Source organism: Nicotiana sylvestris, chromosome 11, assembly GCF_000393655.2.
Source record: "Nicotiana sylvestris chromosome 11, ASM39365v2, whole genome shotgun sequence".
Classification (NCBI taxonomy): Eukaryota; Viridiplantae; Streptophyta; class Magnoliopsida; order Solanales; family Solanaceae; genus Nicotiana; species Nicotiana sylvestris.
This window is the reverse complement of record NC_091067.1, coordinates 96,972,596-96,996,017: the sequence shown is the minus strand read 5'-3', so window position 1 is coordinate 96,996,017 and position 23,422 is coordinate 96,972,596. Positions and strand designations below refer to the sequence as shown.

Sequence of the window (23,422 nt, the reverse complement as noted above, 5' to 3'; positions counted from 1 at the left end):
CAAAATCACCCAACAGAGGTAACGGAACCATCGAATTTCCATTACGAGACCGTCTTCATACTGTTCTGAATATGGTCAACGTTCCAACACTTAATCTCTCATTTAGAGACTAAGTGCCCCAAAACTCCCCGAAACTCAAAACTTAACAGCCCGACAAATCACATTAGCAGAAATAAACTTGGGGAAAGCAGTTAATAGGGGATTGGGGTGTTAATTCTTAAGACAACTAGCCGGGTCGTCACAGCTAGTCCTAGCCATGCTTGTTTGAAACCTCATTCCGAATAGTTTTGTAATTACTTGATCTTCAATCCTGTCACCCTAGCTTATGAAATGCAAGTACGAATATGACTTATGTGATCCCTGCCTATATGTCATATAATATTGTCTCTATGAATTAAGGCAAAAATGTTTCTAGTAGCTGATAAGTGTGAATATGGACCACTTACTAGCACCTTTTTGCTTTGGTTTTAGTTCGAAAGTATTGATTTATATTCCCAAAACTAATAAAAGTATGCAAATTGCAGGAATGCTAGAAGTGTGTGCTCCTATGATGAAATCTGACTCAAAAAGGAGTGTTCCAAATCACAAGGCAAGAAGGGGTGCAGAACTTAAGAAGTGCGGTCCGCATGAGGATTTCTGCGGCCATATAAGAAAGTGCGAAACGCAGAATTACATCTATGTACGCAGAACAAGTGAAAGAGCTCTAAGAGTTTTAGTTGATATGCGGACACCACAGGACAAGAGTTGCACTGACAAATGGTTCAAAGTTCATAGTGTGTGCAAATGACCAAGACCTAAAGCCTTATCTGAAGTGCGGACCGTACAAGAATTATGCAGCCGCAGACCTGAATTGTGCGGCTGTAGAATCCGAGACCCTGCCGGTTAAAACAATCTATGGACCGCACATGGATTTATGTGGCCGTAGAAACTCCCGAGGGGTATTTTTGTTCACGAATTTTGGGCCACAATAAATAGACGAGAATCGCATTCTTAGGTCAAGTTTTTGAAGTTTGAGCTGTTATAGCTGTTGTATTTTGCTATTTTAGGAATTTTGTGACTATTTTAGGATTTAAACATCATATTTTATCATTTTAATCTTTATTATGAGTTTAATTAGTATTTCTTCTTGTTTTTCTTCATTTTTCACGATGAGTAGCTAGATTCTTACTAGGGTTCTGATTACTTAGCCTAGTTTATGCTTTAATTTTAGAATTAATGGTTGCAAACATTGATTCATGCTTTGACTTGGTCTTTACTTGATAAAGAGGGACCTAGTCTAAGATAACTTGGCTAATAAGGAATTGGGATAATTAAGGGTTTCATTAGCCTATTAAAGGGTTCAAACTAGAGATAGTGAGAACCCGACTTGAGCTCATATCAATTGTTTAGTTTGACACCCGTTTGGGCTTGAGAAAGCCAAATTGGGCAAAATCACTCTATGATTGAGAGGTATGGAATGGGTAATGTATAGTTGAGAGTTATAATGCACCCCAATCAAAAAACAAGCGTTGATGTATTTAATCCATTAGGCGAACACCTAGGTTAAGGTTACATCCCTAGGCTTTTTAACTATTTGGAAAAAACACCAAAAACAATCATTCAGTTTCCAGTTTCTTCTCTTAGCTTATCATTGTTAGAGTAAAATTAGAAGTCAAAATCAAAACCTTTTGTTTGGAAGTGCAATTTAGTTGTTCTATTTGCTTTCCTCAAATGTATACCCTAACACCCATAGTAGTTCCCTGTGGAAATCGATCTCGACTCTTGTTGGGTACTATTCTTCCAACGATCATTTTCACTCACTATTGAGTGTAAATTGGACATGGATCAATTTTTGGCATCATTGCCGAGGATTTAAAATGGTGTTAGCTATATATTTGGGTTTGTTTTTGAAATATCTTCTTTTCCTTCCGTGCTACTAACTTGTGTGAGAAATTTTAGGTACAAATGTGGAAAACAATGATCTTGAAAATGTGCTTTTGGGGGAATTGGAAGGACAGGATGAGCAAGTTGAAGAGTTACCTCTCAAACCTTAAGCCAATCGGAGAGGCCGGGTGCTTCATGAAAATGTGCCCACTCCACCCCCACCTCCACCATGAGCGGCTCCACATCGGGTATTACTTAATAAAGGATATGCTAGTGCAATAGTCCCTCCCCGTATTAGGGTGGGTAACTTCCAAATCACCAATGTGATGCTCACTTTGCTAGAGCAATGGGGTTTCTTTACTGGTGCTCCAACTCAAAATGCTTATAAACATTTGAAGGGCTTTGTGGATACATGTTGGGGAGCAAGCAAGCTAATTTTTTCGAGGATGCATTGAGGATATAGCTTTTTCCCTTCTCTTTAAGGGGGAAGCTTTAGATTGATTGGAACGATTGGCAAATCATTCAATTTACACTTGGGATGAGTTGGCGGAAAAGTTCATAGCTAAATGTTTCTCTCCCGGGCAAATGGCTACACTTTAAGATGAGATCTTGGCATTCAAGCAAGAGCCGAATGAACCACTACATGAGATATGGGAGTGCTATAGAACTATGGTTAAGTAATGTCCCAACAACGATATGACTGAAAATATGATTCAACAAACCTTCTATCGTGGGATTAACATAACCAACAAATCTGTAGTGAATCAACTAGCCGGTGGGAACTTTATGATTACACCTTATACGGAGACGTGTGAGATTTTGGATGAGATGGAAGAAACATCATCGGCTTGGAAATCCCGGGCCAATATTATACAAGGTGACCCAATTATGATTCACCATCACAAAGAATTGCGTGACAATGGGCAAGCCATTTCTAAATTGACAACTACCATGAATTGACTAGAAAAATCTCAACTCAGTCAAGTGCAAGACCCTAAGCAAGTCAATACTATGGAGAGAGTTAACATGATGGTGAACAAGAGGAAGACCAAGGTTCCACAAGTGTAACCTCCAATGGAGAACTATGTGCAAGAAGATAGTGGTTTTGAGCAAGATGATTCCTATAATTAACAAGAAGAGGAAGTGCAATATGTGAAAATGGAGTAGAAACAACAATAAAGGGAATTGGAATTATAACAATCACCGAAATTGGAGTGGAAACAACAATTAAGGGAATTAGCATAACAACAACAATCAAGAAAATTGGAGTGGAAACAACCAAAGAAATTGGGAAGGTAACAATCAAGGTAGATGGAGCAACAATCAAGGTAAAAGTGGGTTGGGTTTTGCAAAGGCCCTGATGTACCAACAACCAAATGACCCACTCTGTATCCTTCCCATGGTTCAAGTTCTGCAAACAATGCGATGGCGCGTATTGAAAGTATGTTCAAGAAAATAATGGAAAAGAATGATGATTCGGATGCCCAACTTGCCTCACACAACACATCAATCTGCAATCTAGAAGTTCACATGAGGCAAATCTTTCAAGCTCTAAATTCTCGTCCTAAGGGGGCACTACCAAGTGACACAGTGGTTAACCCAAAGGGTGGTAATAATACGGGGCTTGCCATGGTGGTTATCACAAGAAGTGGAAGAGGCAGGAATGCACCCACCTCAAGACAAAGGCAACTTATTGATGATGATCAACTGATGCAAGAAGAAGAGATCCCAAACTATGTGGTGCAACCTAATGATGATGTTCGGATTGATATTGATGATTGTGTGGAAGAGACTCAAGAAGAGGTGAAGTCGTCTAGGGAACACATTATGGACATACCGGAGATGGTAGCGCAAAAGGCTAAGGCACCATTGCCTAAACCTCCACCTCCATACCCTCAAAGACTTTCCAAGGAAAATGGTGAGAATTAATTCAAGAAGTTCATTCAAATGATGAAGAGTATTTTTTGAAGATTTGGAACAAATGCCCGGTTATGAAAAGTTTATGAAGGATCTTGTGACAAAGAAGCACTCAACGAATTTTGAGACCATCAAAGTCACTCGTCAAGTGAGTGCAATTGTGCATTCAATGGCTTCTAAGTTGGAGGATCCTAGTGCTTTCACGATCCCTTTTAGAATTGGAAGTGCAGAGATTGAACAATCTCTTTGTGATATTAGGGAAAGTATCAATTTGATGCCCTATTCAGTTTTCAAGACATTACAAGACACACCTCTATGCAATTGCAAATGGCTGATCTTACCATGAAATGGTCGCTGGGTATAATTAAAGATGTTTTGGTTCGTGTTGATAAATTCATTCTCCCGATGGATTTTGTCATTCTAGATTGTAAAGTTAATTATAAGGTGCCAATTATTCTTAGAAGACCTTTCCTTGCTATGGTTAAGGCTATTTGTGATGTTGAATTCGGAGAACTCACTTCCCGGGTTGGTGATGAAAAAGTGGTATTCCATGTGTGTAAGACCATATGGCAACCAAATTGCAATGAGGTGTATTCTTTTGTGGATTTGGTAATCGGTGTCATTGTCGATGATACAAGTGATGCAATCAATGTTGGTGATATGTTGGAGGGTGTCTTGCTCAACTTTGATGATGACGAGATGGATAGCTTCATGGAATGTATGAACTCTTTTATAGGAATAGGATCGTACAACTATGCAACCCGAAAATTGTCCTTGGATCTTGAAAATAGGACAACTCCTTCCACAAAGTCTTCTATTGAAGAGCCTCCTACCTTGGAGTTGAATCCACTACCTCCACATTTGCGGTATGATTTCTTGGTCCTTGTTATATATTACTGGTTATTCTTTCCTCTTGTTTGATTAACGTGCACGTAGATTCCACATTGGCGGTGCTACAAAAGAGGAAGAAGGCTACTGGGTGGACCTTGGCGAATATTCAGGGGATAAGCCCTGTCTTTTGCATGTATAAAATCAAGTTGGAGGATGGTGCCAAACAATCTATTGAACATCAAAGGAGACTCAATGAGGCTAAGCAAGAAGTGGTCAAGAAGGAGATTATCAAGTGGTTGGATGCCGAGGTTGTCTACCCTATCTCCGATAGTTCATGGGCTTCCCCGGTTCAATATGTCCCGAAGAAGGGGGCATGACGCTGGTAACCAATGATAAGAATGAGTTGATTCATACAAGAACGGTGACCGGTTGGATGGTGTGTATGGACTATCGCAAGCTCAATAAAGTCACAAGAAAGGATAATTTTCCACTTCCTTTCTTAGATCAAATGCCCAATAGATTTTCTGGTCGTGCTTTCTGTTGCTTTCTTGATGGGTACTCGGGCTACAACAAAAATCTCATTGCTCCGTAAGATCAAGAGAAAACAAACTTTACATGTCCCTATGGTAATTTTTCTTTCAAGCAGATATCATTTGGTTTGCGCAATTCACCGGTGACTTTTCAAAGGTGTATGATAGCTATTTTCAAGGACATGGTGGAGACAACCTTGATGTTTTCATGGATGACTTCTTGGTAGTTAGAGATTCTTTTGATTATTGTCTTGCAAATTTGGACAAAGTGTTGGCTAAATTAATTTGGTGCTCAATTGGGAGAAATGTCATTTCATGGTCGAGGAAGGTATTGTCCTTGATCATATAATCTCAGGGAATGGAATTGAAGTTTACAAGGCAAAGATTGAGGTGATTCTAAGCTTCCACCCCCAGCTTCGGCGAAGGGTGTGCGGACTTTCTTAGGCCACTTGGGTTTTTATTGGTGCTTCATCAAAGATTCTTCTAAGGTAGTGAACCCATTGTGCAAGCTTCTTGAGAAGGATGCTAAGTTTGATTACAATGATGATTTCATGAGAGCTTTTGAAATGTTGAAGCTCAAGTTGACAACCATTCCCATCATCACCGCTCCAAATTGGAGTGCGCCTTTTGAACTCATGTGTGATGCAAGTGACGTAGCGGTTGGGGTTGTTTTGATGCGTTTTTGGGGCAACGCATCTACAAGATTTTCTATCCCGTCTACTATGCTAGTAAGACCATGAATCGCGCCTAAGTCAACTATACCATTACGGAGAAAGAGCTCCTTGTTATCATGTTTGCCATTGAGAAGTTCTGCTCATACTTGATGGGTGCAAAAGTTATTGTCCACATGGATCATGCGGTACTTAGTTATCTTATGAGCAAGAAATAACTCCAAAGCTCGGCAGATGAGATGGGTACTCTTGTTGCAAGAATTTGATATTGACATCCAATATAGGAAAGGCAGTGAAGACTAAGTGGCGAACCATTTGTCTCGTTTGGAGGAGGGTGGGAGGCTACATGATGGCCTTGAAATTAATGATTCCTTCACCGATGAGCAACTCTTGGAAATTTCAATGAAAGATGTGCCACGGTTTGCGGACTTAGCAAATTTTCTTGTATGTGGAATCATTCCGGATGAGTTCTCTTCAAGCCAAAGGAAGAATATCAAAATGGATTGTCAATATTATTATTGGGATGAGCCATACCTTTTCTGGATTTATGCGGATAGGGTTATTAGAAGATGTGTACTGGAAGAAGTGCAAGGTGATATTCTTGGGGCTTGTCATTTCTTGCCAGATGGTGGTCATCATAGTTGAGCAATAATGCCGGCCAAAGTGCTTAGTTGTGGTTTCTATTGGCCTACTTTTTACAAAGATGCTAGTGAAAAGATGTGATGAATGTCAACGGGCCAGTGGAATCTCGAAGAAAAATGAAATGCATCTCACAATCATTTTGGAGATTGATATTTTTGATGTGTGGGGTATTGACTTCATGGGCCCTTTTTAAGTTCATGTGGAAACACCTACATCTTGGTCGCTGTGGATTATGTGTCCAAATAGATTGAGGTTGATGCATTACCCAACAATGAGGCGAGAAGTGTAGTGGCTTTCTTGAAGAAGAATATTTTCACTAGGTTTGGTACTCCGCGTGTAATTATAAGCGATGGGGGGTCACACTTTTGCAACAAGGCTTTTGACACTTTACTTAGCAAGTATGGTATTACTCACAAAGTCTCGACTCCCTATCACCCACAAGCTAGTGGGTAAGTAGAAGTCTCCAATGGGAGATAAAGAGTATCTTGTCCAAAACAATGAATGCTAAATGGACGGATTGGTCCAAGAAGCTTGATGATACATTATGTGCCTACAGGACGGCTTACAAAACACCTATCAGAATTTTTCCATATCGGTTGGTGTTCGAAAAAGCTTGTAATCTTTCTGTGGAACTAGAGCACAAGGCAGTGTGGGCTCTAAAGAAGTTGAACCTTGATTGGGATATAGCCGCTAACTTGATGGTTGCACACTTGAATGAATTGGATGAGTTTTGGTACCATGCTTATACAAGTTCGTCCTTGTACAAATAAAAGATGAAATATTTTCATGTCAAATACATTTGGATCAAAGAGTTCAAGGTAGGTGATCTTGTATTGTTGTTTAACTCAAGATTGAGGATATTTCGTGGAAAGCTAAAATCCAAGTGGAGTGGTCCATTTGAGATTATGGGTGTGACACCTTTTGGTACATTAGACTTGAAGAACAAAAATAATGAAGTATTCTGCGTCAAAGGTCATCGGGTGAAGCACTACTTGGGAAAGTTTGGAGAAAGCCACATGGTGGCGATCATTCACTTCACTTGAGAGTTTTCTGCATCGTGCCGCGACGTCAAATCAGGCGCTTCTCGAGAGGCAACCCATGTTCTTTTCCTTTTTTATTTTGTAGTTAGGTTTTATTTGTGTTCTAACTTGATTTGAAGTAGGCTACAGGGATGAGTGTGACTTACAAGAATAGTGAAAGAATATATGGCTAAGTGTTCAAAGGAGTGCGGACGCACTTTATTTGTGTGGACCGCACAATTTTATGTGCCATAGCAGATGAGCATTGTGGCATCATATTTCTCTTACAGAATGCACATTTGAAATTTCAAAAATAATAACTCTCTAAAGTTTAAGATTGTCAGTGCAGAGGTCAATTTGCAACCGCATGGGAAATCTGCGGCCGAATACAAAAATATGTGATCGTAGATAAAATTCTGAGATAAAGCTCCCAAGTTAAAGAGTACGGACTGCACATGAAACTGTGCGGCTGCACTCATCTCCGTTCCCTTTTCGAATTGATTGGTATAAATAAAATTGTAGGTCTCATTTTACACTTTTTCCTTTTTGAACAAAATACTGAAATTTTTCTTGGAGATTTCAACTATCACACACACAGCCACCTCAGTTAGTCACTCGTTGCACTCACTCTATCTGGTATGCTTCAATTTTATGTTAACTTTTTGTGTTAGGTTAATTTGTAGATTTTTGGTTCTTTTTAGGCCATCTGTTATTAGAGTTCAATTGTGTGTCATGTGGGGTAGATTTGAATTAGGTAAACCTGATACACGCTCTACTGGGATTGGGTTAGTGAAATTGCATGTATTTACAATGTTGACATGCCTATTTGAGCAAGAAATTGAAAACCTTTGGTAAAAAAAAGTTGTTTGTTCGTAATTGTTTGAATTCTACGGCTGCACTTGAATTGTGTGGTCCCCAGATTCAAATTTTTGGAAACTTATGTGAGGACGGAATCTACGGCTGCAAGTCAAATTGTGCGGACAACAGATTTCCGCTTGCGGCCATAGATTAACTAATTCTCTATCATCAGAGTGTCTTCCTTTTAGAGACTCATAAGTGCGGCCGCAAGTCAGCAGATTTCCTTATGCAGCTGTAGATTGGCCATTTTTCTTTAGCTAGAGAGTTAACAAGTTTAGGACTAAAAAGCCTGGCTGCGAGCAAAAATGTGCGGACCGCCCTTCCCATCTGCAACCACACAACAAAATTTTGCAAACTGCAAGTTCCATCTGCAGCTGTATTCCTAGTGTCTCTCTCTTACCTACATGAGTCTTGTATGTGTTTAAATAATGGATTGCAACAAATAATCTTCTCTGTTTGATACAAAAAATGGTTCAATCAAGAGGTCGAGGCGACACTTCAAAGGGAAGAGGTGAATCATCTCGGGGTCGAGGTAAAAGTACCTTGCCCTTTGGCCAGCCAGAGACAACCAAAAAGAAATTAATAGCCAGTAGAGATAGAGGTGAAGACCTCTCCAAGTCTAGCTCTTATGTTCTGACTAGGGAAATGTTAGAAGGCAACTCAGCCTCTATGCAAGAGGAGCAAATGGCCACACAATCAAGGCCATAGGGGATATACCAGCTTAGGGACGATCCATCTTCATCTCATAGCATCTCCGAGGGGCCGGAGAGTGCTAGCTAGGCTTCTGAGCCATCAGCTACACCAGTCCTTGAGGCATAGGTTATACATGACATCCTCGATGATGGTAGAGGGGCAGATGTTATAGCTACAGGTCTTAAGAGATAAAAAAAGAAAGAGATTTGGGAGGATCAATTTGTTTGTTTGGCTGCCTTCACCAGTTTTCGTATGTGATGTCCAGTGAGATCGTTGACTCTTGAGCGATAGTTTCTTTTGAAAGATTTGGAGACATACAACCCGGCAATAATGAGGCAGCTCAAAGCACAAAAAAGGTTGGATGTGGTTCACCGAGAGAGTGGAGGATGCAAAAGAATACCTATTCCGAAAATTCTATGCCAATACGGCTCATATCAAGAAAAAGATGAAGGTGACCAAGGTGTGCAACCTCAAGGTGAGGTTTGATCAGCATATGTTAAACACGTACTTGGGCTTAGAGGATTTGGGGCCAAAGTAATATTTGGAAAAGTGTGCGATTAAGGAGGAAGTCCGACCATGGTTGGCAGAGATCTTAGCACCGCTAGGGCCACCACTACCATGGATCACTGTTGGGGTTCCCATCCATAGGAGCACTCTGAATTTTGAGGCGAAGGGGTGATAAACCTTTGTCTGCAGAAGACTGGATCCAGGACAGAATGAGACTCATCTTCGTATTTCTCAGGTAGTTCTTGTGGCTTCCATTATGGATGGGTACCCACTCAATGTGGGTGTCATGATATCGGCCAACATTTCAGTGATTGCACGGTAGGACAGCTCGGCCTAACCTTATCCCAACACTATCACAGAGTACCTCACCGATTCAAAGATAGAGCTGATAGATTTTGACACCAAGATGAAGGAAAAGTAGACCTTTGATTGGTATTCACTGATGGATGCGAGAAACCCGAAGAAGAACGTCCACCCATCTACCACCACAGGCCAGTTTGATGAGCCAACAGTGGTAGCTTCTGAGATAGCGGATCTTCCATCCACCTCTACTGAGCCTTCTTTCAGTGTTAGTGTTATGGCTCCGCCATCATCCGCATCCCCTACCACAGCTCCTACCACAGCTCATATCACAACTCTAAGGCCAATGTCCATGCACACTGCCCTACTATTTACTCTGCAAGACTCCCAGACATTGGCGAGTCTCAACAACTGGATGAAGACAACTACTACAAAGTTGTCTGACTTGTCCAGTACTGTTGTAGTGCAGTCCACTTCACAAGAACCATAGGCTCCTTCTGACATTGTTGAGACATTGAAGAAGATTCTAGAGAACCAGAAGACTATCATGGACACCTTGGTACGGCACGGGTCAGTTATTAATGAGCTGGGAAAGGAAGAGAAGAAGATAAGGAAGTCCTATTTAAGTAAGAAATCAGTGGACAAGCTTCGAAAGGAGGTGACTAGACTTCCTTTTGATGTGATGCTTGACTCGCACCAGTCTGCCCCAGATCCTTCAGCACCATCTACACTGGTAGCACCAGCTGGCCATTTTGACGAGCTAGACCTTGCTGCCAACACAGCCGAGGTAGTGCATGTGATGTTCGACAATCCAGCCACACCTAGATTTTATGATGATGATATTCAGTTGGCTGACCCTGAGGGAGATGATATTGCTAGGGACACAGAGATGTCCAAAGATTCTTGGGGAGTTTTCTTCACCCTTTCTTCCTTTACTCTTATTTTGTTAAGCATTAGGGACAATGCTTACTTTTATTTGGGGGGGAGGGGGGAGGTGGAGTTTATTTGACATATTGGTACACTTTGATACATTAGTTTCTATTACCAACCAATGTCATTATCCCTAGTTAGCCCCCCTTGAGCCTCTAGCCTTTCTTATTTGATAACCATGTTATAAGCCGTTACATGTTTTGTTGTGACCCTCTCTTGGCGCCCGGACCTTCCTTAACACTCTTGTGAAATAAGTGACTTAAAGCATAAGTTTAGGGTAGGGATGAGGAATTTGAAAAATGTATCAAGGCACAAAAGAGAAAAGAAATAATTTCTATGAAAAGAGAAGGAAAGAAAAGAAAAGAACAAAAAGACAAATACAAAGAGTGAATAAATGGAAGGCTTGATGGATTCAAAATAAGGAAATGATAAAGGGAGAACAAGAATGAAATGAATAATAAAGAGTGATGTTAAGTTTCTCTAGTCCCCATTGAAAAGAAAATGCCGCTAGGAATTGGTAAAACGGAGCCGAGAAATGAAAATGTGGAGTGTTTAAGGAAAGGTGTAACCACTTACCCATATGGTATTCTACCCTAATACAAAATCCTTCATTACAACCCGAAAGAAGTCCTACTTGATTTAGAAATGAATGAGCTTACATTAGTGGTGATCTACATGAGGGGAAAGCCTATGGTACTTGAAGCCGCACTTGTGAAATTCTTTTGTGAGGGATGAGTGAACCTTTCATGAACCATAAGATTGAATGATAACTTTTTAAGTGAGCTTGGCAAATGGAAAGTAGAGGAGAAAAAGTTTGGAGTCCACCATGACCTACATGATAGAACAAAAATTCTTGATGAGTAAAAGTTAATTCTTGAAGCTCAATTGTCTCATTAGAACTATATGTGCATGAATATTTGACTTGTCACCTTGTTGATAATGCATTATTAGTGTGGGTAATTGTTGGTCCCAACTGAAGACGACTGACTCACCATTGACTCGCTGAAATGACCTTTAACTCTGAGGAGGTGGGAAATAATTTATTTGCTTGAGGACAAGCAAAGACTTAAGTTTGGGGGAGTTGATAAGTGTGGATTTGGACAACTTACTAGCACCTTTTGCTTTTGTTTTAGTTCTAAAGTATTGACTTATGTTCTCAAAACTAATGAAAGTGTGCAAATTGCAGGAATGCTGGAAGTTTGGGCTCTTATGATGAAATATGACTCAAAAAGGAGTGTTCCAAATCACAAGGCAAGAAAGGGTGCAGAACATAAGAAGTGTGGTCCGCAGGAGGATTTTTGCGGCCGCAAAAGAAAGTGCGAACCATAGAATTCCATCTACGGACGCAGAACAAGTGAAAGAGCCCAGCTGAGTTTGAGCTTATGTGCGGCCGCAGAATAAGGTCTGCACTGACAAATGATTCAAAGTTCAGAGAGTGTGCAAATGACCAAGACCTAAAGTCTTGCCTGATATGCGGACCGCAAAAGAATTGTGTGGCCAGAGAAGATGCTTTGCAGTGGCAAACCAAAATTGTGTGGCTGGAGAATCCAAGATACTGCCAGTTGAAGCAATATGTGGACCGCACATGGAATTGTGTGGCCGTAGAACCTCCCAGGGGGTATTTTTTCTGCGAATTTTGGGCCACTATAAATAGACGAGAATCACATTTTAGGTCAAGTTTTTGAAGTTTGAGTTGTTGTAGCCGTTGTATTTTGCTATTTTAGGAAGTTTGTGACTATTTTAGGATTTAAACATCATATTTATCATTTTAATCTTCGATTATGAGTAATTAGTATTTCTTCATGTTTTTTTCAGTTTTCACTATGAGTACCTAGATTCTTACTAGGGTTGTGACCCAACCTAGTGTGTAAACTTTATGGATATTTAATTTAATGCTAGTTTATGATTGATTATTGATTATTTAGCCTAGTTTATGGTTTAATATTAAAAATAATGTTTGCAAATATTAATTCATGCCTTTTTTACTTGATCTTTACTTGAGAAAGAGTGACCTAATCTAGGATAACTTGGCTAACAAGGAATTAAGCTAATTAAGGGTTTGATTAGCCTAATTAAAGGGTTCGAGCTAGAGATTTGAGAACACGACTTGAGCTCATATCAACTGTTTAGTTTGATACCCATTTGGTCTTGCGAAAGCTAAAGTAGGCAAAATCACTCTATGATCAAGAGGTATGGAGTGGGTAACGTAGAGTTGAGAGCTAGAATGCACACCAACTAACAAAACAAGTGTTAATGTATTCAACCCATTAGGCGAACACCTAGGTTAACGTCACATCCCAAGGATTTTTAACTATTTGGAAAAAGCATCAAAAATAATCATTCGCTTTCTAGTTTCTTCTCTTAGCTTATAATTGTTAGAGTAAAATTAGAAGTAGAAATCAAAACCATTTTTTTGGAAGTGCAATTTAGTTGTTCCATTTGCTTTCGTTAAGTGTATACCCCTAACAACTAGTAGCTCCCTGTCGAAATTGACCCCGACTCTTGTTGGGTTCTATTCTTCCAACGACTGTGTCCACTCACTATTGATAGCATATTGGTCGTGGATTAGTAGAATTTAGAGTTGTTTAATTAATTGCCATATGTAGTTTGTTAATTTGTGTGGTTAAGTTGTTCGTCTGCAATTGCTGGGTAAGTGAGTCCTCCATGGATCCATGTATGAGTTTTAGTCGTGCAATTAATGCACTCTAATGTTTTGGGGTTGCACTTGGATCTGGGTTTTACCATTTGCATGAAGAATGAGCTTGTTGAAGCCGCGAGAGTTGCTGGGTTTATTCTCCCTTGGGCCTTCTCTATTTATTAGGCATGTATTCATTTCAGTTTGTAACATTTGAGCATGTACTCTTTTATTTTTGGTCCGTAATAATTTGTAAACAAATAGTTGGGGAATTAGTAGAAACGGGGGGAATTGGGATAGTCCATTCTTTGTGGAAGGGTAGAAAACATGTCTATAGGATCTTAATTTGTTTATTTGCTATTTATCTACGTTATATGCTGATTTATCATGCTTATAAGTGTTATTACTCATTTTGAATCATGTCTATAGGGCCAAAGGGAATAATTATGCACTTTCGATGTTCTCACTGCCGAGTCACAATTACCTAGAGATCATGCCTATAGGGTCTTAATAAACCATGTATTAAAATCAACAGCTTGGTCAAAATAATTTGCCCAGAAACAATACCTGTAGAATTATATGTCAACCCTTGAATCAATCAATCGTATAGAAATCATGCCTATAGGTCTTGCAATAATCAATACTCTGACTTCAAATATGTCCATCTATATCCGCCTGCTTAATAATTTGGAACATTGTTAGCATAAGCACATAGCTGTCTACGTGCATCTGTGTCTACATAAGAAGGCCAACTTGAGCCCTTAATTATTAATTGTGGGCATTCCTAACTGATTTGAAGGTGCACCTAGTTTTATCATTTTTTGAGCATCCTAAGTAAACTCTAGAACCACCCAAATAGTAGGTCCAAAGCCTTTTGGACCATAGGCACGGGAAAGGTAGTGCACACATAGGACACGATTTAGAATTGAATTAGAGCGCTTTAAGTAAACAACTTTGATATAGTAATCGGACAGCAGGAGATGATAGTATGTGCCCGCTAATTAATATAAGCAACCCCATCCTAAGGGATTTGTGAAGTATTATTTATTTTACACGGGGTGATCCTTTTGTCTAAAAAACTTAGGACCCCATCCCTTTATATGTTCATTGTTCTCCCTATGTCTCTTGAACTTAGAATAATTAAGTTGTATCATGTAACCTCTAAGGACTTATACTGATTATTTATATACAGTCCAATTCTTCTGCTACTCTTTTTACACTTGTTTACATCATAGTAGAACTTTTAAATTACGTGTCTTTCCTCACTTACTTGATGACATAGGACAATTATAATCCAGTAATCCCACATAGCATAAATTTCGGCTGGGTCCCACACTTGTGGACCTCGAGGAGGGCCTAACACCTTCTCTTTGAGGTAATTTGAGCTCTTACCCGATCTTTGGTGACGTAGACTAGTTAAATCAGAGTCATTCACAAATAGGTGCTCTAACGCACCTAAAAGAATTGTTAGTTGGCGATTATTCTCTTTTTAATACCCATTTAAAAAAGTTGTCACATGTCGAAACCTGCTTTCACGAGATAGTGGAGCGTGATAACATGGCGACACTACTGAAAAAATGCTTAGGCTCTTACCATAATGAAGTTGACTTATGTGGGTTAATGGATTATTTGATGACATATGCATTCCTTCCCTTATTATTCTTTATTTCTTTAAATTGCTATGTACATCCCCTCCATGCTTTCCTTTGCTTAAATTGCTATGATATGTAAACGTCCTCTCTGTTTCCTCCATCTTGTTTAAAATTGCTATATCATGTCTCTCCCATCCCTATCCCCATATTTGCTTCATTTAATTACATTTTCGCACATTTTCATGAGTTAAATTGACTTCTCTCTTTTGTCTTTCTTTTTCCTTTTTTCTAATCATCTATATCATATTATTTACTGTTTTTACGTACTTTCATCATGCAAATATCTGGCAACGTGTTACTATTTTTACATAAAATATGCTAACTGTATCATACTCCACTCATGCTTATTATCAACATAGTGGTGCTTGATAAGTGTCCATGTTTTCCTGAAAATACCCTTTTAAACCGAAAAGGCTTATTAGCGGTAGACTAGTCGATCAGCGGTGCAGTCGATGATCCCGTGCCTTTCCCTCTCAAGTTGTCCACTTGAGAGTACCAGTCTAGACCCGTCTAAAAACCACACTCAGATTTGAAATGTGCATGCCTCATTCTAAACCTAGTATGAATTAAGACGCCATTGATTGTTTCATCATTATTTAGTTTGTAAGAATATATATTTATTTTCTATAATGTTTTAGCTATTTTTAGAGCTTTAAAGATAATTATCTTGCATTTAAATTGCTTATATATTTACTAATTATCCCTTTAAATTATTTATGTGATTTCCTAATCATCTAAAATTATTATTTTGCATCCATAATACATGTTTTAAATATTTTTTACTTCATTTTATATAATTACGTTAGTATTTTAGACTATTTGCATAATCTTACAATAATAGCCTATATATTGCAACTTTATTGCATTTGTTAAATTATTTCCCTTTTAATCTCTTATTTAAAAGTTGGCCCAATTTCTGAGCTAATTTTCGGACCAAATAAGACCCAAATCCCTTGCCTAATCCCCAAGCCCAAGCGAAACGACCCCTAATTCCCCAACCCGGTCGGTGCCCTTTAAAATAACCTGCCTCGCTCCCTTTTGATCTTGGCCATTGATCATAAATGATCAACCGCCCATAATTAACATACCCGTCTTTTTATATCCCCTCACCCAAAAAACCCTATCCTATTTCTACCAACCCGCCGCCCCTGAAATCCTTGGAATCCCTCCTTTTCTATGAAGAACCCTAATCTCCGCCCTCTCCAGTCCTTCTATTAATCCCGTTAACAATGAGATTCACCCATTATTTGCTTACCATATTTGCATTCCTTTGCTACTGGTTGTTTCTTTATGGTATAACATAGTACTTGCTCTATTTTGGCAAGTATGAATCTTCAAATCAAAGGAAATCCGTCTTCAATCTTCAATATTTAGATTGTATTCCATCTGTATACATTCATGGCAAGGTGATATGAGGCAGATTCACCAAGATCTTTGGTCGAATCTTTGATTTCTCTCAACTAGGGTTTACCTAATTTTTCTTCTAATCCGATTAAATTGATTATGCATGTTACTATTTCCTTATTTATATTTGATTTTACAGTGTTTCCTTGTTTTTTGCTTTATTTCTACTACTATATAAATCCTTCCCCTATTTCCCTTTTGGACAGACTCTAATCACTAGATTCACTAAAAACTCAAAGTTATCACTCTATTATTCTCTCATTCCCTTGTTCTATATTTTGGCTCTTGGCCGGACGAAAGCCAAGGCCGTTGGAATTCGATTATTCAACTTTTCTTAGTGTGTGCACTGTCCGGGGTTCATTTGAAACCCTTGGAAACTCTGAAGCACTAAGATTCTGGGTTCTACTGCTCTTTGTTGACGTTTAAAGTACTTTGGAGTTTGTTCTTTCTTGCTTGTCTGTTTATCAATGATAATCAGTAAGTTCCTTGATTTTTGCAATTACATTCTCTTGTGTTCATGTCTTGCACGTTCATACATCTAAAATTTTGTGACTCAATGTGTTTCTAGGCCATATTTGTGTGCAACCTTGTTGGAACTATATTTGTTTTATGATCTGAACTTCTTTAGCATTTGAATTTGCCTTAAATTTCTAGTTCTGAAACATATTTATTATACATGCTTAACTTAAATAATTTTGACTCTCTTGAGCTCGTTTAGCCTAGAATGTTGGTACCTAAATGTTTATATTTGCCGCCTAGCATGAGTTTGCTTCCCTGCTTTGTTCTGAATTCCTGTAATGACTGACTCGTATGTTAAGACATTCATTCTAGCTATGACCTGCTCCGGGCTATTTTGTCGCTCATTATGTCTTTGTTTTGCTTAATCATATATCCCCTAGTGATTAGTTGGGATCTTTAGAGTAGTTATCCTAACTTGTGTTCCCTTATAAGATTTGATACTGGTTTGTCATTGATATAAGTTGGCATGTCTGCTTTCTGGTGTTGTGATGGATACTCAACATAACTTGGACCCCTAGGCTTTAAATCCTTTAAGTTAGTGCTCTACTTTGGACTCATTTGGCATTGTGCACCCTTGTATGTTGATATTAATCTCAGAAAACCTGATTCCCCTAATCCTCTCAATATGTTTTCTGCCAATATGATATCTTTTGCTAAGTGTTTGAACTTGTAATACCAACATGTCCTCTAAGTCTTGTTGATTCTCTTAACTGTCATGTTCTGTGTTTAAGCAACTCTGCTATGTCTGCTTCTAAAATGCAAGTGCACCTCTTCAAATTCTATCACTTATCATTGTTCTGTCACTCTCATCTGCTATCTATATTATTCTGAATCTATCACTCTTGGTCGGCTGAAAACCAAGGCCACCAAAACTCTCTCTATTGACCTCCCTTGTGTGAGCACTACTCGGGGTCCATTTGAGACTTCTGTGAACTCTAACACACTAAGATTTGGGGTCCTTTGGCCACTCTCTTTGCTGGTGGAACTTAAGCTATCTCTAACGCTTAGCTTGCCTCTCTTATTTTATTTTTTGAATCTACAAACTGGGTTGCTTAATTGATTTTTGTAATTCGATAATTATTTGGGTCATGTGTTAAATTTGTGACTGTTTGGCCTGGCATGAGCTCTTTTGTGACTTTGGGTTGTGCTGATGGGCATAGTCTCCTGATTGAGAGATGCTTGGACCTTGGCATGCTATTTATGGAAACTGAGCTTGTTAAAGGCCCAGGAAATGCTAGGTTATCTTCATTTTTGGGCATGCTCTTAGGCATATAGCCTTATTCACGTGTAATATTTATATTTATATTCTTTGGGCCTGTAATAATTTCTAATAACAAACAATTGGGGTGTTAGTAAAATTGGGGAAACGAGCATATTCTAATGTTTGCATAAAAGGGTAGAAAACATGCATATAGGATTTATATGACTTACTTGTTATTTTATCCAACCTGTCATATATACTATTAGTTTCCATGTACACTAGTAGAAACCATGCATATAGGAAATCACACACTCACTCAACCTGTTTTACTATGCCTACTACTGTATTATTAGACAGCATACCTATAGGAAAGCAGTGTCAATAACTATTAATTAAATTGTGCAATTGCAGCATGTTCGCTAGATACCATGCCTATAGGATCACTTTAATTTTTATGTAGCTACCATGTGTATAGAGCTTTAATTAACTGATTAGCCATTATCATTACTATTCTCATCATATCGCTCACTTAGATAACATGCCTATAGGAATAAGTAATAAATCTGCCAACTATTAGAACCTAGCTAATAAAATAGGGCTACTCGCTAAGAACGCATGCCAATAGGATCAAACACGAATAATTCTGAGTCATTCCATCAGTTTTCACTGACCCATTGCGTTTACATAGAGATTATGCCTATAGGTCTTAATAACATAAAATCTGTAATCTCAAAGATTAGCATAGCAGTACAAGATACTCTTAAACTATGTAGTCATTTAGAAATCATGTCTATAGGTTTAAAGTGACACCTTGGATCTGAAACTGCCTATACATAATGCAAAATCTGCTTGCGTGCATTTGTTGTCTAAGTGTGGAGGCTTACTTGGTCCTTTGCCTTTATGTGAATTCCTATTTGTTTTGAATGTCGCCTAGTTTTATCATTTTGAGCAGCCTAAGTAAAGTCTAGAACCACCCAGATAGATGTTCAATGCCTCCTGTACCATAGGCGTAGGACGGGTAGTGCATGCATAGGGTACGACTTAGAATTGAATTAGAGCGCCTTTAGGTAAACAACTTTATCATAGTAATTGGGTAGGAGGAGATGACAGTCTGTGCCCGGTGAATATATGAGTAACTCCCTATCTTAAGGAGTTGGGAAGTATTATTTATGTTGCAAGGGTAATTCTTTAGGCTAAAAAACATAGGACCCCCCTTTCTTTATACACTTAGTCATTTAATACAGGTCGTTATAGTTATATTTTTGTAGTCCTTAAGATATATACCAATTCTCATTGTGTTATAGTAAAACTCTTTGAACTTTATTCTCTTCGTTTATGTAATCATCTCGCCTAATTATAATCCACATAGTCTTATTTTTGGCTGGGACCCACAGTTGTAGACCTCGAAGAGTGCATAACCTTCTCTTGAGGTAATTTGAGCCCTTACAGGATCTTTAGTGGCGTTGACTAGTCAAACAGAGTTATCTGCATAATAGGTGCCTTAACGTACATAACCGTTAAGTTGCGACTCTTCTTCTTTTAACACTCTATCTCCAATTTAAAAGATTTGTCATACGTCGAAGCCCGCTTTCGCGAGAAAAAGGGGCGCGACATTGACGCATCAACCTGCTTAGTTGAACCTTGTCCAAAGTCCAAAGGGATTTCCATAATCCTAAAGGACACCATCATATTATGTACATTACTTGGAGAAAACGTGCCAACATATCATTATTGCATAAATAGTCAAATCTAGAGGGAGAAAGGGCTAACTTTCATTTGTTTGCAGAAAATGAAGCACGAAATCCCCAGATTTGGTATGGTCTAGAATATCCCGCCTCTACTAATTGACTGGTGGAACAACCTTGCACCATATGATAGAAATCATATGAGTAGAGTACTGGGTAACCTGCCATGTTTGCTAAATATTCAACCCAACAAGGGACTAATTGAGGTAGCCACCATGTTCTAGGATGAAAAGAGAGCTGCTTTCCGATGTGGCAATATAAAAACAACTCTCCTAGATGAAATAGGGGGTTTTGCCAAGTTACCACGGGGTAGTCCGGGTCGTACCCTATGCAGTTTTCTTAAGATGTTGGGTTATAAGAAGAACGATGAACTGGTTTGCCTGAAGAAATCATACATCCCCTTTGAATTTCTATATGAGTAGTATGGGCATAGCAAATCATATCTCCTGCATCATGAGGAGCTAGTCATCACCTCTTTGGGATGGGTGCATTGTCGGATCTATGTCTTCATAGTCTCTTTCTTGGGTTTATTGAACTTTCCAATGCAAGGGAAAAGAATTCACACTCATTTGGCCATGATCGCCAGGACCTTAATGGAGGGTATTGAGGGCTAGAAATACACAATCATCCCAATTACCTTAGTTGAGATGTATCGTGCTCTAGATTGGTGCAAGCATGGGTTCAGACACTTCGAGGGTTGTAATCTCTAACTACAAGTTTGGCTGCTAGAACATTTTCAGAGGGGTGATTATTGCTAGGAGCTTCTACGCATGCCACTAAACGACTACATAGCCAGTCATCACCCAAACAAGATGACAACCATTCCAGACAGGTTTGCAAATCATGGAAATGCTATCGGCTTGGTGTGTTTCTTCGGTAATATGATAGACGAGCAATTGCATTGGATTTTTGAGTGGTTTCCTAGTAGCTAGTTCATCATCAGATCTAATGGAACAACTCACTTAGTACTGATCAAGCTACGAGGCATCTACCCTTACGATCCTATAAGGGTAACAAGGCGAGCTGGGAGGAAACAAGTCATACCTCGGGTTTCCAACATGGTTCATTATAAAGCAGAGATGTGATACCATTCAAGTTTGAAGCCCAACACATGTGGAACCAAAAGAACATCGTGGAGGGAGATACTAGTGAGCCAGATAGGTATCATGCCGGTTATATGTACTACTATATCTCATGGTTAGAAGATGACATAGCCGGGGATGTCAAACCGGGGGTGGTCAATCTAAAAGATAGGATCATAGATGAGGTGGCTGAGACACAGGTAAAGTACAAGAGGCTACGTAAAAGAGTGTTAGAATATAAAGCTAAGCATCTGGAACATCATAAGGTGGATATGGAGGCGATCAAGGAATGAAGGAGATTGCAAATAAATCGATAGAGAGATTATAGCATCTAGAGCAAGGATTGATGGAATTGGAGGAGCAGATGAGAAAGTGGCTTTAGGATTGTCAAGGCATGGACGATGATGAAGGGGGAAGCTGGCAATGGCTTATTTTCTACTCGACATGTGCGATAGGAAATGTAATTGATGGAGTCAAGAGAGCCAAGCATGGAGAAGGTCCTTCGGTACTGCTTTCTAGATTAGATTTCATTAGATTTCGATGTAATAAGGATTAATACCATTAGTGACTTTATTAGTGAAAGATTGATTTTGCTTATTTTGCACAAATGGAATGAGGCAAGTTCAGCATGAATTTTCTCCAAGTCTATATGTCGCTTAGGCCTACCTCAGGCACAATGAGGTCCCCAAATTAGGACGCGAATTATTGCGTGACCTTACGTGATACCTGCTTAAATTATTGCAAACACTCTTTTACTTCGTCACTGACTTGATTACCTTTTATTTTTCTTTCTTTTGATTACATTCATTCTCAAAGGTTGGTTCGTTCATTTTGGCATTATCAACATACTACACCAAATCCAGAGGTCCTCCACCTAGTGACCCAAAAGGCAAAGGGAAGATGGACGATCTAAGCGGCAATCGAAAAGACAATGTTACTGTAGTAGAAAATGTTGATACCTCGGATAGAAGAAATAAATCGGGACAGAATGAGTTGGTCCTAATTTTGGAATAGAAAATCTAGGAGCTGCAGGGTGACCTTGATCAGGTCCAAAATCTCGCAAACCTCTCCCTTACTCTAAATGATCCGGAAATCAACCAGCAAAACGCAACCACTCATAACCAAACACCCAAACCCAAAATTCACCACCCATAGCTCCATAAAATCCTCCCGCAATGCACCAATATCACAATTCTGCACCTCCACAAAACCTTAACCCGCTACCAGTGCAAACCCCTCAACATCACCACTATCATCCAATCCAGTATCAGTAAACCACCACTTATCGCACCCCTTAAAATGCACCACGACTCACCCTTGATCCCCGTCAAACTTCGATCAATGATCACCCATATACCCAAGTTCCAGGAACTCCCCAAGGCAACCTGATATACGTGGAAATCTTACCAATACCCCATAACAAACCCTATACATACTTGAACCAACTTAGAAGGACCTGCTAATCCGAAACATGGCAGAGGAACTAAAGAAACTAACAAGGAGAGTCAAGAGTGTTGAAGGTGGGAAGGGCGCTGAAGGTTTAAACTATGAATACTTGTGTATCCAACTAGATGTAGAACTACCAAAGGGTTACAAACCTCCTAAGTTTGAAATGCTTGATGGAACCGGCGATCCTAAGGTACATCTGATAACTTACTATGACAAGCATGTGGTAGTAGGTAAGAATGAACAAATTCGCATGAAACTGTTCTTGCAAAGTCTTACAAGAGATGCATTATCTTGGTATATCATCCAGAATCCGAAAAAGTGGGAAAAAAGGGTGAGCATGGCATCTGATTTCATGGATAGATTCAGGTTCAACACAGAGAAAACGCCAGACATTTTTTATATTCAGAACCTTAAGAAGAAACTGGCGAAAACCTTCTGCAAGTATGCTACTTACTAGAGATCAGAGGCCGCTAAGGTAAGGCCACCATTTAAAGAAGAATAGGAGGTATCTCGAAGAAGAAAGGAGTGGGTGTCGTGATGGTAGCTCAGGGACCTAAGTCTCCCCTTACATACCAAAAACCTCCACCCATATACCAACCCTCACCTCCAAAATGCCATTACCTTTCCACCACCTATCATACCTATAACACCTAACCTGCATATTACCATTTACCTCCTCCCGCCCGCCAAAACTACCCAAATCTATGACCAAACTTCTACCATAGAGCTCCCACACAATACACCCCTGTCGTTAAACCCATAGCCTAATTGTATGAGCAACTAAAGGTCGCTGGTTACATTACCCCCATTTATGTTGTTGCTGTTAAAAACCCTTCCCAATGGGTTAACCCCAACAAAATTTGTGCCTACCATTCAGGCATGAAAAGTCATACCATTGAGGAATGCCGCATTTTGAAGGGCAAGATCCAGATGCTGATTGACACCAAAATAATACAAGCACAGAGGGCCGCACC

At 39.3% G+C, this 23,422-nt stretch overlaps 1 protein-coding gene across 1 annotated transcript; it reads left to right on the top strand.

Moving 5' to 3' along the window:
- Positions 1–3,844: 3,844 nt before the first annotated feature.
- LOC138881364 (uncharacterized) lies at positions 3,845–7,497 on the top strand. The gene is made up of 9 exons (XM_070161587.1): positions 3,845–4,043; positions 4,205–4,498; positions 4,717–4,958; positions 5,115–5,166; positions 5,258–5,469; positions 5,630–5,869; positions 6,701–6,903; positions 7,011–7,214; positions 7,305–7,497. Exons 1-9 carry the CDS (start codon positions 3,845–3,847, stop codon positions 7,495–7,497), a joined length of 1,839 nt encoding a protein of 612 aa, XP_070017688.1.
- Positions 7,498–23,422: the final 15,925 nt, after the last annotated feature.

Excerpts from the sequence above, each read along its gene's own strand:
- LOC138881364 (XM_070161587.1), top strand. The coding sequence starts at position 3,845 with ATGCCCGGTTATGAAAAGTTTATGAAGGATCTTGTGACAAAGAAGCAC. Across the intron at positions 4,044-4,204 it reads TCTTTGTGATATTAGGGAAA|ATTGTAAAGTTAATTATAAG; the intron begins GTATCAATTTGA and ends TTGTCATTCTAG. Across the intron at positions 4,959-5,114 it reads ATAGTTCATGGGCTTCCCCG|ATCAAATGCCCAATAGATTT; the intron begins GTTCAATATGTC and ends TTCCTTTCTTAG.